The following is a 15921-nucleotide window of genomic DNA, read 5'->3' on the forward strand; positions in this document are numbered from 1 at the left end:
ACAAGAGCCAATGATCGCCGATCATGCACTTTTTCACGAAAATCGGCCGATTATGATCGGTGACCGATCAATCGGCACACCTCTAATAAAAACACATAATATATACAGGTCAAAAGTTATTTTCTTACTTTTCACAACAAAATCATGTGCTTTGAAATGCATTGGAGATTTTTTTATTTATTTATTTTTATTTTACATCAACTTAGTAAGTTGTTCACATATTAAGCTAGTTTTGAAAAAAATGTGGTTTAACTAAACCCTTTTTAAGTGTAACACTGACTTTACCCGATTAGATGCGTTTGTTTGTTTTTTGCATAAACCTGCAACATATATATTATGATAAATACAAGTCCGTCAATAAGACAAATTGAATAAGGACAATACTTTCAGAGCTGAAATGGGTTAAAGCCTCACATTCAGCTGCAAGAGCAGGTGGACTTCGGTCAGTTWAGCAGACTAATGTAGACTGTACTGTTGTTATGCAACYAAAGGCTCAGGTTCCACCATGTGCAATAAAAATGACCCATTTTCACCTCTTTCMACTTAATTTAACCCACGGGAGACATTTTAGGAGGAATGCTTGGAAGAGCAAGCCCTCGCTTAATGGCGTTGTTTAAACTTCAGTTAGCAAAACATTAGCAGCCTCTCTCATTACTGCAACAAAACGACTACAAAACCRGAGTTCTGATTTAAACAACATTTATTAGCATGTTTGAGATTAGCTGACGTTAATAATGTGCGAACAAATGAGTGAACAATCGACGGGGTTTGACTCTTGTCGCCCCCCAGACGACCCCGTTACCCAATTCTTGCAAGTCGGACACAGTGCAAGCAAAAAATCCTTGATAAAAATGCAGCACTTGTACAAACCTGGGAGCCTCTGCTCTCCTTCCATATCTTCATCTGGTCGGTAGTTTTATCTCTGTTCTCGGCCATCTCGACAAACGGCACGGTGGGTGTCTTGGAGAAAATCGTTATCYGTTTACCTCAATGCCACAGAAAGTCTTCCTGGACTTTGTTCCACGTGACTCCGCCTCTCCTTCGCCCCTCATTCCTGATTGGCTGACAGGACTGAACCGACCTATTTGTCTTTAAAGAAATAAGGGCTTCAGCTGTCCTTGTGTAACGTTATAGCGCTTGAGTCAATTTATTAAGAGACGAAGAAAATCAAAAACCATTAAAATAAAACAATTAAAAAGAATAACAGSAAAACTTRGTTGAATACAAAACGCATTTTTCTTTTCAATATTACACATGCGGAGCGTAGGCACAAGACAATTTAACAAGTTTTAATATTAGATCATAGTAAATAGGAAAGAATGCATACTTTTTACGTTAGGAAAACGTCTACAAATACAGTTTTATTACAGCTACACCTACCGTTCATGTTACTGTTTGTTAGCACTTGGTTCTTTTTTTACTTAGTAATAATAATAATAATAATGAGATGGTTTTTTGTTCTTACTGCCCTTTTATCGTTTGTCTGTTAGCATTGTCAGAGGCCACTAAGGCTATATTAGTTTGTCTCTCAAGTGTTATGCAAACATGGTCTGTTTGACCGTTTACTTCCACTTCAGTGAGTGTTCACCATGTGTATTCACACTTGACATTTAAATATATGTTTTCTTGTTTTAAAAACATATTCAGTCACTTTTTGATGGCAATTTTTCCATGCAATTCCTTTCCAATGCTTTAGCATAAACATATAATTCAAAATCGGGTTTTCATAGATTTTAATATGTAATTTTTAGTGTTTGGAACCACACCTCTGTAAAACAAATATCATATATGGAGAACTGTTTTTTTTTTTTTTTTTTTTACTGTAAGTGAAGAAATCTTGTCACAAACCAAGAACAATCTTGTAATTTAAACACCTTTTGCCCCAGTGGTATGAAGCAGCTGAATCTAAGAATTAGGGTAGGAAGGAACTCAGTGACTCAGTTTGTTTAACTGTAGGTTTTGTTCATTTTTGGGCCAAATGACACTTTGTTGTGAGATATCTAACTGAAAACAGAATTTCAGAGTTGCAGCACAGACTAGCACAATTAAATCCTCACTCATAAAACATATAGTGCTTATGTGTATAAAAGTGAGGCTTTCAACTCCTTCCTCTCACTACGTCTGTTTCATACAAGGTTGGCACAGCTAATATGCTAATATAACATTCTCATTCATTCTATTCATTTTAACATTCTATTTTTTTTTTTTTTCGGAATAAACCTTGTTACAAGCATTGATCACCACTGTGTCACATTATAGGCAGGCTGGGGTTTCCATAGAGTGACTTTCAATCAACCACATCAGTTGGTTAGGTCTCCAAGTTACTGCCTGTTAGAAAACATTTCTCTTCTTTCCACTCACTGGACACCATCATCATATAAACTCACATTGCAACCGAAAACTTCACTTTTACTATTTTCTTCTTGTGTGCACATTATGTTCAGTAAGAGTGATTTCTGAGTTCAGGGATCTTGTCGTCGTTCACTTGCRAGTTTTAACTGAGTTCTCAGCTGCCTACTGCTTCCTGTCTTTAAGTCTTTTATTTTTTTAATTTGTTGAGGTCTGAAAGACAAGCCCAAAAGAGATAAATTAATCAATCTCATTTCATTTCTTTTTTTTTTTATTTGAAACAGCATTCACGCTATACACTGTATTCTTGAGGCACATTCACATCAGGTGCCAAGGATCTTCATGCATGGCCAAATGTAGGCTACAGCTTTGTTGAATGCAAATTGTGACAATGAATGACAATATTGCTTCATTATTTGGCACATAGGAAATGTATTTTTCTTCTGTATTACCATACATGTGTTATTTTGTTGAACAGATTTGCAAAACGAGGAGTGAAATGAAGTTCCAATCAAACAAAACTAACAAAAACATTAAATTACACCGCAATGCCCGGGGTTGATTATGTGTTAATTCTCTGTACATTTAAAAGTTACAATAAAATACAACTGCACAAGTTTCTAGAGGATATCTCAGACAGATCAGAAGCCACGTCGACATTCTGGGCTTTGTGAATTGAGGTTTTTTCCTCTCACACAAAAATAAACTCATACAAAGGGGTTAGTATGCTTTACATCACAAGTTAAATTCCCAGAGGAGTTTTGATTATAGTTAACTGGTCAGTGATGATATTTATGCTARAGCTTGTTGTGTTTTTTTTTKTKWTTTTTTTGTTATAAGTTTAATGTTGGAAAAACRTGATTTCACACACAGAATTTTTGGAGGAACAACAAAAGTGAGAATGAGAGAAGAGAGTTACGGTGCTCTTCTTTCTAAATCGGCTTATTGCGTTAAAAATAGATTGACGGCCACCCTGAAACAACTGCTACAGATTACAATTATTTCACCTGGATAAAAGTACCTGGATATATATGTTTTAAATGTACAATAAATACAAAACAAACAATAAAACCTCCGTCAGTCTCGCTCTTTACAAGCAACAGCTCAGAATCCACTAGGGAGCAATAAAATAATGAGGCGCAATCAATGACAAACCATTGTGTTTTTTTCCTGAAAGAGGAGCGACACCTGCCCATTTTGACTCAACACACATATGAGAGGCTACAACCAGAGTAGGCACCATGCAAGTACAAGGAATCATCTTACCAAACACTTCAACCCAAACTCTAAGCTCCTGTGGAAGGAAGAAAAACATTTCATGTTCATGTCTCCTTCTGCTGCTTAATGGAGAACCAAACTTACGACTAAAACTGATTGATTACCACAGGATGGAAGTCTGTAATTAACCAAATACACTGCTCAAAAAAATAAAGGGAACACTTAAACAACACAATATAACTCCAAGTAAATCAAACTTCTGTGAAATCAAACTGTCCACTTRGGAAGCAACACTGATTGACAACGGGGACTCTCGTCGGGTCAATCAGTGTTGCTTCCTAAGTGGACAGTTTGATTTCACAGAAGTTTGATTTACTTGGAGTTATATTGTGTTGTTTAAGTGTTCCCTTTATTTTATTGAGCAGTATATATTATATAAATATAATTTTTTTACTTAGCCCTATTACATGAATAAAAATCGCTCACAAATCTACATCCTAACATTGTAACACGGCACTAAACGAGAGTCCAAAGGAACAAGAAGAAGATTTTCCATGGTGAAGGTGTGTGTGTGTGTGTGTGTGTGCGTGCGTGTGCGCGTGTGGTTAGATCCTGCGCAGCGGGTGCCACATGGAGACGGGCTTCCTCAGCGTGGCCAGCATCTGGTTCCAGTGGGTGATCCCCATGCCGCTGGCCTCGGGGCCGATGATCACGTGGCCCAGGTTTTCGCCCCGCCCGTCGTCGGTGGCCTCTGCTACGGTGACCCTCAGGGAGAGCTCCTGCCAGCAGAGCGACACGGTTACATAAACAGGCTCTGCAGACGTGACTCCGCTTGTTTTTTGAACAAATCTTTATGTAACTGACTGAAAATAAACCCCCAAAGTTCTCTGATGGTTTTATTGATTTTGACCTCAGTGGCAGATTGAGAGCAGAGGAAGGAGTTTTTGGGTGGAAAAGGTCAAATCTGTGAAATGTAGTGACAGCTATTATGTGAAAACACATACAGAACTGATATCCAATTTGGTCCAAAAAAAACCCTAAAAAACTAAAGCAATTCAACTAGTTTGGTTCAGTAGGCAGACGTTTCCGAAAGCTTTTTTTTTTTTGTTACTTTTCCCATTTCTCCATGTCACCAACACAAACCAAAGTRGAGCATTCTTGTTAAATATAAGAAAACAGCATGCATGGATTTCAAATTTAGTTTCAAATGAGCTGAAAAGTGTGGCGGACATTTGTTTTTAACTCCATGCTGATGAATACTTTAAAACAAGTTTTTAAGGGGCGCGTCTTGAATTATTTAAAAAAAATAAAAAGATATGTCCCTCGAGCACTTTCAGCAAAATGTTTGGCTGATAGTAAGAAAATCATGTAGACTGCATATTAACCAGCCAGTGAAATGCCCCGGATCCTTGAGAAAAAAATAAAAAATRCAAACTCCATATATGCAAAACATTGAAAGTTAATCTTTTTAAAATTCTTTACGCTCACATTTTTTGGCAAACTGATTTTTTTTCTAAGCACTGTACCTTTTCACTCTACTGGCACTTATTTGTTTWATTTTTCTGGTTACTAATCAGGGCTGCCCCCTTATTGATAAAATAAAACCAGTCTGCAGTCTGAAGCGTCACCTGCAGGACGGCGGACGGCACCGAGAAGATCATGGCCTCGTTGAAGATCGGGTTGGTGTCGTCTCGTTTCGTGGAGGTTTTCTTCTTGCTGATCTTTCTGCCGTCTTGCAGCAGATACACCTTGACAAACGGATCTAACAGAGGAGAACCAGAGAGTCACATTACAGCAGCTTGTCCTGGCTCTATATAAGCMAASAAACACATTTCAATTAAAATCAGCCATCCCCGTATTTTGCTAAAGCGTGCAAAGGAATTTCACAAGGAGCAGACACGATTAGCTCAGGTGACCTTTACCCTTAGAACGAGTGAGACGAGTGAATTATARCTCAACTACCCGACTAGATGACGATCGATACGTCCTCCCACATTTAATTCCTGCTAGCACTCAACGACGACACACTGTGTGAAACTTWTTAACCACTTTGCGATTTGAAAGCAAATGTAAAATGAAGAGGTTTGCACARTGCCTTATRTTTTTCRGCTGAGAGTTGAGAATTGTGTTGTAAACTTTTACATCTTGGTGGAAGCCTTCAAAAAGTATTTGAAGCATTATGCATGAAGGCCAAACTAAATTAATTAGCCACGTTACTCACGTTCAAATGCAACAGGGTCGTTTTCACAGGCCTGAACTAAAAATGAATTCAACTTAACCTTCTTTAGGAACTGTTCTTTCACCTTTTCTCTCTCTGCTTCAGACTGTTGTCTAGTTTTACTTCACTCCTGAAAGCAGCGCGGCGCACAGAGCGGAGCCAGAGACATTTAAATTTATTTCAAACTCTGATTATGGATAGTACAAGTGCACAAATGTCGGCTATATATATATATATATATATAGATATAGGTAAATATCTAATATGCTTTACATATTTACTCTTTACTCTGCATGTAGATGAAACCCCTTTACATAATAAATAAACTCACGATCAGAAAAACAACATTACATGTAGCCTCTCCTCACCTGCTGTGTTCTTCTCATTGGTCCATATTAGATTCTTGCACTTGGCCACGACCACCGTGAGGCGCTCTGCCGTCGGTAAGTAGCTGAGAGACAGCAGAATCTCCCCGACCGCGTCCACGGCCTGTGGAGTCAAACAGGTAAAGGTAAGAAGCTCYTGCAGCTGGATTATAATCCTGACCTGCAGGTCAATCATTGATAGACGTGKGAACTAAAGCAGAWGCTGCTCCAKAAAATCTGAACACTTTCTGGAACAGATTCTGGAMTGGAAAATCATAAGAAGTCGTTTAAAGGACTGAGCTAACATTTAGTCAACTAAAAATTAGCAACTCAAGCTCTTAAAGTTTCTTATAGTTACAAAGACTGATATTATTATATTAGTTATTTAACAAAAAAAAGTCTGAAACATTTCGTTTGGATGGGCAAAGATGCTGAATCTACAATCTTTATGCATCAAACCACAAACCTCAGGTTCTGCTATGCAGGCCTCCTAACGTTTCATATCTACATTCACTGCTTTTCTTTTCTGTTTAACATCCCATGTGATTCATGATTGCTGAAAATTAGCTCAATGAATTACAACTTCTACTGATGGTAGACTTGTAGTTCTGTTTAGCGGCCAGCAGAGGGATCAAAACACCACTTCATGCCGTCTACAACTTCCACAATGTAAACAGTGAAATGCTCCAATAACATTTTCAGTTTTGGAATTCAAATGAGCTTCAGATTGGAAGCTTATTTTCAGCAGCAATCCTTCCTGTCACTGAATTCAGGACCTTATTGACGTCCTGCAGGTAGAGCCAGGCGTTGAACGGCCTGATGGTCAGGTCCAGGTCCGACAGCTTCAGCTCGGCCAGGCCCGCGCTGATGTTCCGTTCGTCGGCGTCAATGCCAAACGCSGCGMAGCGCAGGCTGTACTCGTCCAGGGCGGACTGGTCCATGGGGACGGAGAAGCGCTCGTCAAAGATGACGGTGAAAGCGTTCGTCTGGACCTGTGGGAACGACGCGGAGAGAGGCTGTCATGTACAAGACTGTGAAACAAATGTTGATAAAGTAAGTACACCCCGTGATTAAATAGTCCGCAGAACGACGTCAGCAGTAAGAAGTTGAAGTGCTTGTTTTCTGTCGCCAAAATACTCGGAGGGAATCAGTTTCCCACTGTTGACTCAGGACATGGAGGTTTGTTCATCCATTGGTCTCTTGAAGTTCTGAACTTTGACTAGATCGGATCACTGCTACATCCTGGTTCTTTTACTCTTCAGCCATTGAAGATTCACTGCCGTGTTTGGGATCATCGTCTTTGCTGAACCAGTTTTGGTCAAACTTCAGCTTTGGCTTCACATCTGACTCAAGATGCAAAGAAGAGTTTGTGGTTGGCTTAATGACGGCACATGGGGCTCATCAKACAACCCGATTAAAACCCAATAGTAACTCTGGAGGAGCTGCAAAACTCCACAGCTCAAGTGGGAGAATCTGTTGACCGGACAACTATAAGTGATGCTCACCACTACTTTAGGTCTCAATGYAAAGTTCTTTATGTGACCACTGTACATTCAATTTATTCATTTTAGACCAGCTGTAATTAAAAAGCTGTGATAACATGAAACTGTGATATTTTTACTTAAGGATACCTTCATAGTTTCATACCAACCCATGACCAGTTTGGAACAAATAGGTTAGAATAACTAGGGCAGAGTTGGAATGGCCTAGTTAAAGCWCAGACTTGAGTGCAACTGAGAGTCTTTGGCAAGAATTAAAAGTCCACAGATGCCCTCCATCCAATCTGACTGAGCTTGAGATAATTTATTAAAAATAATAATAATAAAAAAGTAAAATAATTCAGTAAGACTTGCAGAAGCAACTTCCAGTCCAAAAAAAGAAAAAGAAAACGAAGAACTATTTATTTTCCACTATGCAGTCATGCAATTTTTTTGCTCTGATCTACCACATAAAATACGCTGAAGTAAAAGATTCTAAAAATAAAAGTTTAAGGAGTGTGAAATATTTTACAAGACACTGTGGACTAATGGCGTTTGGTTCTGATCGGCACAGACCAGAGAGTACTTAAGACCAAGTAACAGGTTTAGCTATTAAAGCGAATGCAACAGTCTGTATTTAACACCGTTGGGATGTTACTTAGCAACTAGTCACAGCAGAAAATGAAGGAAGAAATTACAGCTACCTACGTGGCACGAAAAAGAGAATATCAATAAAAAAACATTTTAGCAACGCTCGTTTTATTCCTAAATGTTGATATTGTGATGTGACCGAAAGTCAGAAAAGACATTTAAAAGAGTAACTGAGATCACAAGTAAATAAAAACTAGTGGCAGTGCAATAAAACAGGTTAAAATCATAGCAAAGGGCCGTTGTGTAAGCTTGGGGTCGTTATCTTGAACTTAAAGAGCACCATAACTGCCAAAAATCTACACAAATAATAATAAAAAATGATCCAGAGAAGAAGTCTCGGTTTCTTTCCTCCTTTCACACTGAGGTTTTCGTGCTGCCGTGTTGGCCTCGTCTCTCAGGAGACAACAACGGCGATGGCAACACCATGCAATAAAAAGAGTAAGTGTGTGTGGACAAGTGTAAGTGTGAGTCACAGCAGAAATAGAAAGATTATTACAGGGGAGAATAAAGGTAAGAAGCCGTGGCAGCAAATATAAAGAAGACGAGATGAGAAGAGAAGGAAACAAAAGAAAAGGATTGCAGAGAGAGGTGGAGGGTAAATGGGGGTAAAACAATAGTGATGACAAAGAGATGTGGGATACTAGAATAAACAGGAGCAGGCAGAAGAAAGGAGCCTGCTTGACCGCTAATAAGAGAACAGCGAGCCGATAAGCCTGCGCATCCAACATGTCAGCCTGAAGAAACAGAGCCACACGGCGGAGAGATGACTCACAGCCAGCTGGGGCCGGGAGCAGGAAGTTCTGCCAACGAGGAGGTGGGAACAGAAGGCAGGTGGCAGGTGGGGCAGGCGGAGGGACAAAGGCGCTTTCCCTTCGTTTCGTATTAGAGGGCGGTGAAGAAAATTAGCAGTAAATTTTATGGCAGCACTTTGAAAGATGAACTATTAGCAGCTAAATATGAACGACTGCTAAATGAGGACAGCTCCTGGAACACAAATGAGGCAAAATAAAAAGCAAAATACAAGGTTACTAACATCCCAGTTATTTTCTGATCAGTGAACGTAGCATTAACGGGTCGCACCAACATCTGCACACTTCGGTGTGGAAGTTGTTACTGCATGAAGACTTAAGAATATACTTTCACCATATGTGTTTGTGTAAAAGGTATAAAAAGCGAGTTAAAGAAAGGATAAAGTTTCATTTGCATTTCTGTGTCAGGGAAAACAAAGGGTTGAAAAAAGAGTACATTATCTAGGGAATACACAGACTGCTGTCACAGTAGGTAACCATGGTAATTGCTGGCATGATGCACTGTRGACAATTTAAAATGTCAGCTCAGTATTGTTTTTAATCTTTATTTTTWAAAAATAAAGCCATGTCTTATAGCATCTCCTCTCTTTCAGTGAGCAACGTCRGCTCTGCTTCCAACATGAATAATTAATGATCACCGACAGTAGGGAAGCTGGAATGAAATATTTTAAGTCCGGATAAATATAGTTCATCACGAGAAATCCTAATCAGCTGCAGTGTGTTTTTGAAAACAGCAGACAGGAAATGGGTCACGCTCTGTGATGGGTGGTTGTGTAGTGGCAAATTGAGCGAGCTGAGATTTCATCAGTCCGTCGTGACAGTAAAATAATTTGAAATCCGCCTTCCTGACTCCAGRTCCCAAGGGTGCAGCTGGTGCAGCAAATGAAACCGGCTGCTGTGGAACCAGAAGCGACTGGATTGTCAGGCAGTAYGATCGCGCTCCTGGTCCCGTGGGACGGATCACTGTTACAGGGGAAATTCAGCTGGGGCTCCGATCTGAAACCATATTCAAGAGAGTCCAAACTGTCCTCTATGTGAGACAGCGAGACGGTCCTCAGGTCCCCAGGGTAAGATTACACTTCTATCTTWAAAACTTAATGGCTCATAAGTCCACTGGGGTTGTCAAAAATGCTAATGCATTAACAAACTATACCTTGATTTTGTTTCRCTGTCTGATCTTGGTGTAGTCAAAATCTACTTTTTAGTGTAACAAAGTAATGTAAAATTTCCAATGACAGAATGGAAAACCTTCAGTAATTATGCTCTGATTGAGTTTGTGCCACAAACTTTCTGGAAAACCTTACCTATTGTCCTCTATTATTACACTCAGGTAATGTCGAAAAGTGTGCAAAATTCATGGCGTTGTATTTAGTCAAGACAGACGTTTYACTTGACGCCACTGATCTATTTTATGTTTGTCAATCAAGTAGTTAAAGTTTAATGTCCTATGATCAGACTCTGAAGTGGTCCAGTAATTATTAGCTAAAGTCAGTGTGTCACGTTAGTGTGTCTGTTGGGGTTCCTCAGATTTTTTATGATCTTGAGGCAAGTTATCCTTCATCGGTGCAGAGAGAGTGTTTGAGTGGTGCAGCATGAGCAAAAACTGAGCAAAAACTGAGCAAAAATGCTTTGATCTTTTTAAAAAATGTGCAGCAACATGATCTAGCTGACGATCAAATAGCAAAAACCACAGAGTCAGAAGAGCAGAAAGGAGATGGTGGATTATTTAGCTTAAACTGTGTAGACGCATATCCCTTTAAAACACTAAGAGAATAATGGGGTTGTGAGGTTTTTCAAGTTAATACAGTCACTGTTGTAACTAAAATGTGGTCAAAATAACAATAATTTTGTCATCTATAGTATCAAAGTCAAAGGAGCAATGAAACTGCCAAATATCTTCTCTACTCTTGTCTTTTTTCCATCTGGATTTGCGTTTGCATCTCACAAAGTGATTCTTTGAGGAAGTCAGATTTGGGTTTCTTTCTTTTGTAAAGAGGCATCTTTGAGTACCTGGTCAACGAGCTCCTGAGTAAAGTTGAAGAAAATGCATTTCTGGCGACATGTTATTGTGACACTATGTTGTGTGTGTAAAGAATGTGTTTCTTATGAAGATATTTTCTTGTCGTTCCTRAAGTGCRGACGTATTAGTTTCTCAATAGCAACTTGCTGGCTAGGAGAAGTGCAGTGCTTTTAKCAGTTTTGCCATGTGTGTATGGTGGGATTTTTCTGCCACAATGCACACATTTTCAGTCTGAAAGCAGGACTTTCTTCTCAAAACGTGTAAAACTTGTACTCAAAACTTCTGCTCTCTTTCAAATGTTCACTCTGCTTTCTCAAACCTTTCTCCTCTTGCTCAATATTTGTCTCTGCTCGGATCAAATTTCTGCTTGCAAACCTTTCTGCTTGCTTGYGAATCATTTTGTGCTTGGAACAAATAAGCACCGTCGCCTGGCAACCTCTCAGCCAATAGAATGAAAGTATTACACTGGGTGCGTTTATTTCCTTCAGARTTGAGAAGATAGACATGAAGTCCTACTTCAAGRGAAAACTATAAAGTAACTAAYTGAGTGTTTCCGTTTGATCGCATAAGGAAGAACAAGGCCAGCTCTAACATTGCTGACATTCACAGARAGGTCCTCACCCTTGTCACTCCCAAGTTAAACTCCTCTGGCCCCAACGACACTCTGATGAAGCAACCGGGGAAGTCCCCTTCCTCCTTCTCCAGCAAGTCCTTTCCCTGGTGCAGGGTGATGTGGAGCAGCTGCCGAGGCGCGTCGAACTCCAGGGTCACTTCAAGCTGGCCGACCGTGAAGTCGTGACCGAAGTTGTTGGCGATGGAGGAGATGGAGCTGAGCGAGTCGGTGGAGACGGAGCGRTTGAGCTGAGCCAAGCCCGTTGGGTCCAGCTCCCTGCTCATCAGCTCCAGGTGGCCCAGCTCCCTGAACGCGTCGGGGGTGTCGCCGAGGGCCAGGCTGGGTTTACGGCTGGAGGTGGTGGAGGTGCGCCGGTGGTTGATGGCCGCCACTCTCTGCAGGGAGGAGAGAGAAGGAGATGATTATGCAGAACTTCCTGCATAAGCCTAAAAGGTTAATATACTTTATTTTACTGGGAGTGTTTAGAATTTATACAGCAGAGTTTCACTGTTTCTTTTCTGAGTCTTTTAGGTTGGTTTTTGGCCTCTCGTGGTAAAATTCAAGCGATGTCCTATTGTGGTCTTAATAGAGACAATTTAAACGATTCGCATCAGTTTCCCTGATAAAACTCAGCTCTCAGCACCAGCTGCTGTTAAACTGTCTGAGACTTTCATCTAATGATTCTGTGTTTTCCAGAACAATCACAGTTTTMATTAAGGTCAAAGAAAGTCTACACTGGCTGCCGTAGCATACTGACTATGTGTCATGTGACTTGCTCTATGCGCTGTGCTCTGACCACTGTTTGTGTCAGAACTGTGTAGAAAGCAGCTGAAACACTCGTCACTAAATCGAATGATGTTCAAAGAAAATATTCTGAAGCAGGTGATCAACATTTTACTTAGGTTTTATCCACATATTTTAACTAGAACCACATTGAAATATCTCATGTTCCAAATAATCAATAGGTAATATCAAAGCAATAAGTCAATGTTAGCCTAGCACTTTAGCAAACTATTCTGCATGAAGGGGTTTATTGAGGACTAGTTGGGTGAGTTGTGTCAAATATGTTAATAGATGCAAAAGGCTGCCCAACAGGATCTCCTGCTGGGACAAAATATTTTTCAGCATCAATAAAAATGGATCCCACTGGATCCAGAACATCACTGGTGAAGTGGAACTCAGTTAYMATGAATGTAATCCATGTAAAGTTGATGAAATGCAATGTGATATTTTACTGTACTTTAAAGTTGCTGAGTTTTCAATAATAGACTCTGCATCAATTTTAATGAAATATTAGACTGGTACTTATTAATGAATACCTAAGCTTAGAATTAGTGTAAAAAAAACAAAACAACTACATGCGAAATAAAAATAATCACTTAAAAGAAAAAAGTTGGGATCACGCAACCAACATCAAGCACTTGAAGACTGAGAGGCTTGAACTTGTCAGCTAAACAGGAAGCTACTTTTTTTTGTGAAGCTTAAACAAATATTACCTTTTGTCTGACTTCTGAGAAGGAGTTTCCATATTTCTCTTGCAGATATCTGTAGTCAAAATTGGGGAAGGGCGAAGGAGCGGGGAAGGTTCCAGATTTCCACAGCTTCCAGATGTTGAGTCCCGCCGCACCAAGCAGCACCAAGAAGCCCACCAAGTAAATCCCCACCTCCCAGCCCGGTGGGTTCTGCACCACTGGAGCAGACGAGAAAAAACAAACCGAACCTCAAAGCCGCTCTGAGGTTTTATTGACAAAAAAAAGCCTCGGAACAGGCAGCATTTAATGAGTGAGAGTAGAAAATAAACAATGAAAGAGTTTCTGAGTTTCAGGCTCTGCATCTGAGTAGAGCGAGTGGGTGGGAACAAACACAACACCTCAAGTCTAAATAAATATTTTTAAAAAATGTGAGACAAAAAGAAATTATGCTCGCATACATGCAGTAGTGTGGACAGATTCATGACATACTCACCACTCAAACGGTAGCCTGATAAATCCTCACTTTCAGCCGAGGACATGATGTCTCATCCAGCCTGCAGGAACAAAACAAACCAGAAATCTGTTGAGTCAAATTCACATCAGAGCTTATCAAAAGTTTCATTTGAACAAAGCTAACAGTGTGAAGCAGCACCAGCCTCAGTAGAAACGTGAAACGCTCATTCGCTTCCACAACGTGTCGATCTAAATCACTTCGACCTGAATTACAGTTAATGTGTCTGCCCCAACCAGTTTAAGGCTACAGGACAGAAACACTATCAGAACCTAACACCATCTGACATCCATCGCAACAGGCGGTGTGAGAGTACAACCACACGGATCCAACAGCCCACTTAGGAAAATTGCTAAAAGTAGACATGGACAGAGAAAAGTGGCTCCTGACCAGATTCCTAACATTTCCAGCTGCGTTGATCCAGTTTGGATCCTCTAATCAGCGAACACATCATACACTAGCGCTAGAGCTAATGACACCCTTAAAGGTGGATGCTGTTTATGTCAATGTCCACTCTGAGGTAAGTGTTTACATTGCAGATGACTGGGAGGATGTTGATTCAAAACCAACTCCTTCGAAATCAAGTGAAATAAGCAGCTGCCAAGATGCAATGCAGAAAAATCTTACGAGGCGAGACAAAGACTTGCTCTCAAGCATTAGCTGTTATGCCAGCATATAATTGGGTTTGGTTTAGTTGTTAGTGTTGGTGTGTGAGATATCGAAGACGGAGGATTTGCCTCAGGTTCCTGGTTCCATGGAGCCAGAGCTCAAGGTTCTGTTCTGAGCTCTTCGATGATTCCCAAAGGCATCCGGCCTCCTTTGTCTCAACCACTTGTTTCTGCCATCAGTGACGTAAGGAAGGTAATTTTATTTATATAGCACATTTTCAGCAACAACACAGTTGAAAGTGCTTTACATGAATTAGACGGAAATACAAACAAAACAATAAACCACAGGAAAGAGCAAAAAGAGAAAAAAAAAAGAAAGAAAGTTGGCATAAAACTAATTGTTGGTTCTCCATGTTTGATTCTATGAAATAGATGGTGTTGAATGTTGATCTAAAGTATATAAACTAAATGTTCCTGTTCTGGAAGTTGTTTCTCTGCTTTCCAAGTTTGTTCTAATTCCTGTTTTGGGTTGCAAGATAATTATAATTATCTTATCTATAATTATAATTATCTTGCAAATGATAATTATAATTATCATTTATAAGCTAGAAGGAGTTTCTCTGGAAAAACTAATATGAGTTTCTCTGCATAATAATCTAAAAAGTATAATATTGGTCTAAATAATAAGAAATCCACATTTTCTAAACATAATCAACTAACACAAAGGAATAGATACACCAGGAGTTTGAGGGAAAGCCGCCTCTTGGGTGGCAAATCAAGTCGGTTCTTGTGACCTCTAGGCCATCCAGGATCCTACAAACAAGGCTCCACTTCCTGTTTCTTATAGTTCCTGTTTTCAAGGGCGTAGGAACAAGTTTATCGTTGGAGGGGGGGGGAACATATCGGAAACTTGAAAGATCCGTAAATGGCTTGAGCAAAAATGTCAAACAATGGTGTCATCAACGTGTTACTCTAATCTGACCCCTTGTAACGAGTAATCTAACGTGTTACCATTTACAATCCAATAATCAGATTAAAATTACRCCTCCAAGTTAYGTATTTGTGATTATTTTTAGAAAACACATATTGTGGCTTTCTTCTTTTTCCTTGGGGAGATACGTTTCATATATAATGCCAGCGACACAAACGTAAACGATGGAGGGAAAAGAGATGAATTTTTCATTGAGTGATCAAATTACTCTTTCAAAGTAACTATGCCATCCATGGCAATAAACTAACTACACTATAAATCATATGTGTGTAGACCTGCCACAATAACAAATTTTTATTTTTGATAAACAATATTGTTTTTAGACCATTTTTTAGTAATAAATGTTAATGGAAAAATTATAATGCAAGCACACAATCTGAAAGATCAGTAAACTTTATAATGAACATTTAACACTGCAACTGGAAGGCATTTCAAATATCCAAAATAAATGAACAAAACGACAAATAAAATGAATTTTGAAGTCTTTGTAAATAAAATTTTCTTAAAAAAAAAGGTTTAGCTGAGACCAAAGCACCAACCTGAAAGCTTTTATCATACAGTTTTTTGTAGAAAGAAAGAGAAATAAAAAGAGAAGTGATAAATCATGCCAATGGAAAT

At 39.5% G+C, this 15921-nt stretch overlaps 1 protein-coding gene across 1 annotated transcript in view; it reads right to left on the reverse strand.

The window, feature by feature from the left end:
- Positions 1-4137: 4137 nt before the first annotated feature.
- The window catches only part of syt12 (synaptotagmin XII), a 28778-nt gene continuing 16994 nt past the window's right edge, over positions 4138-15921 (reverse strand). The window contains exons 2-8 of the mRNA XM_008411170.2: positions 13687-13747; positions 13218-13411; positions 11730-12116; positions 6927-7142; positions 6154-6274; positions 5196-5329; positions 4138-4346 (exon numbers count right to left, since the gene is read on the reverse strand). Of these exons, the coding sequence (XP_008409392.1) occupies positions 4173-4346; positions 5196-5329; positions 6154-6274; positions 6927-7142; positions 11730-12116; positions 13218-13411; positions 13687-13732 (1272 nt within the window). The 5' untranslated portion in view covers positions 13733-13747 and the 3' untranslated portion in view covers positions 4138-4172. The remainder of the gene's footprint in view (positions 4347-5195; positions 5330-6153; positions 6275-6926; positions 7143-11729; positions 12117-13217; positions 13412-13686; positions 13748-15921) is intronic.

The sequence above is a fragment of the Poecilia reticulata genome, linkage group LG6 (assembly GCF_000633615.1).
Source record: "Poecilia reticulata strain Guanapo linkage group LG6, Guppy_female_1.0+MT, whole genome shotgun sequence".
Classification (NCBI taxonomy): domain Eukaryota; kingdom Metazoa; phylum Chordata; class Actinopteri; order Cyprinodontiformes; family Poeciliidae; genus Poecilia; species Poecilia reticulata.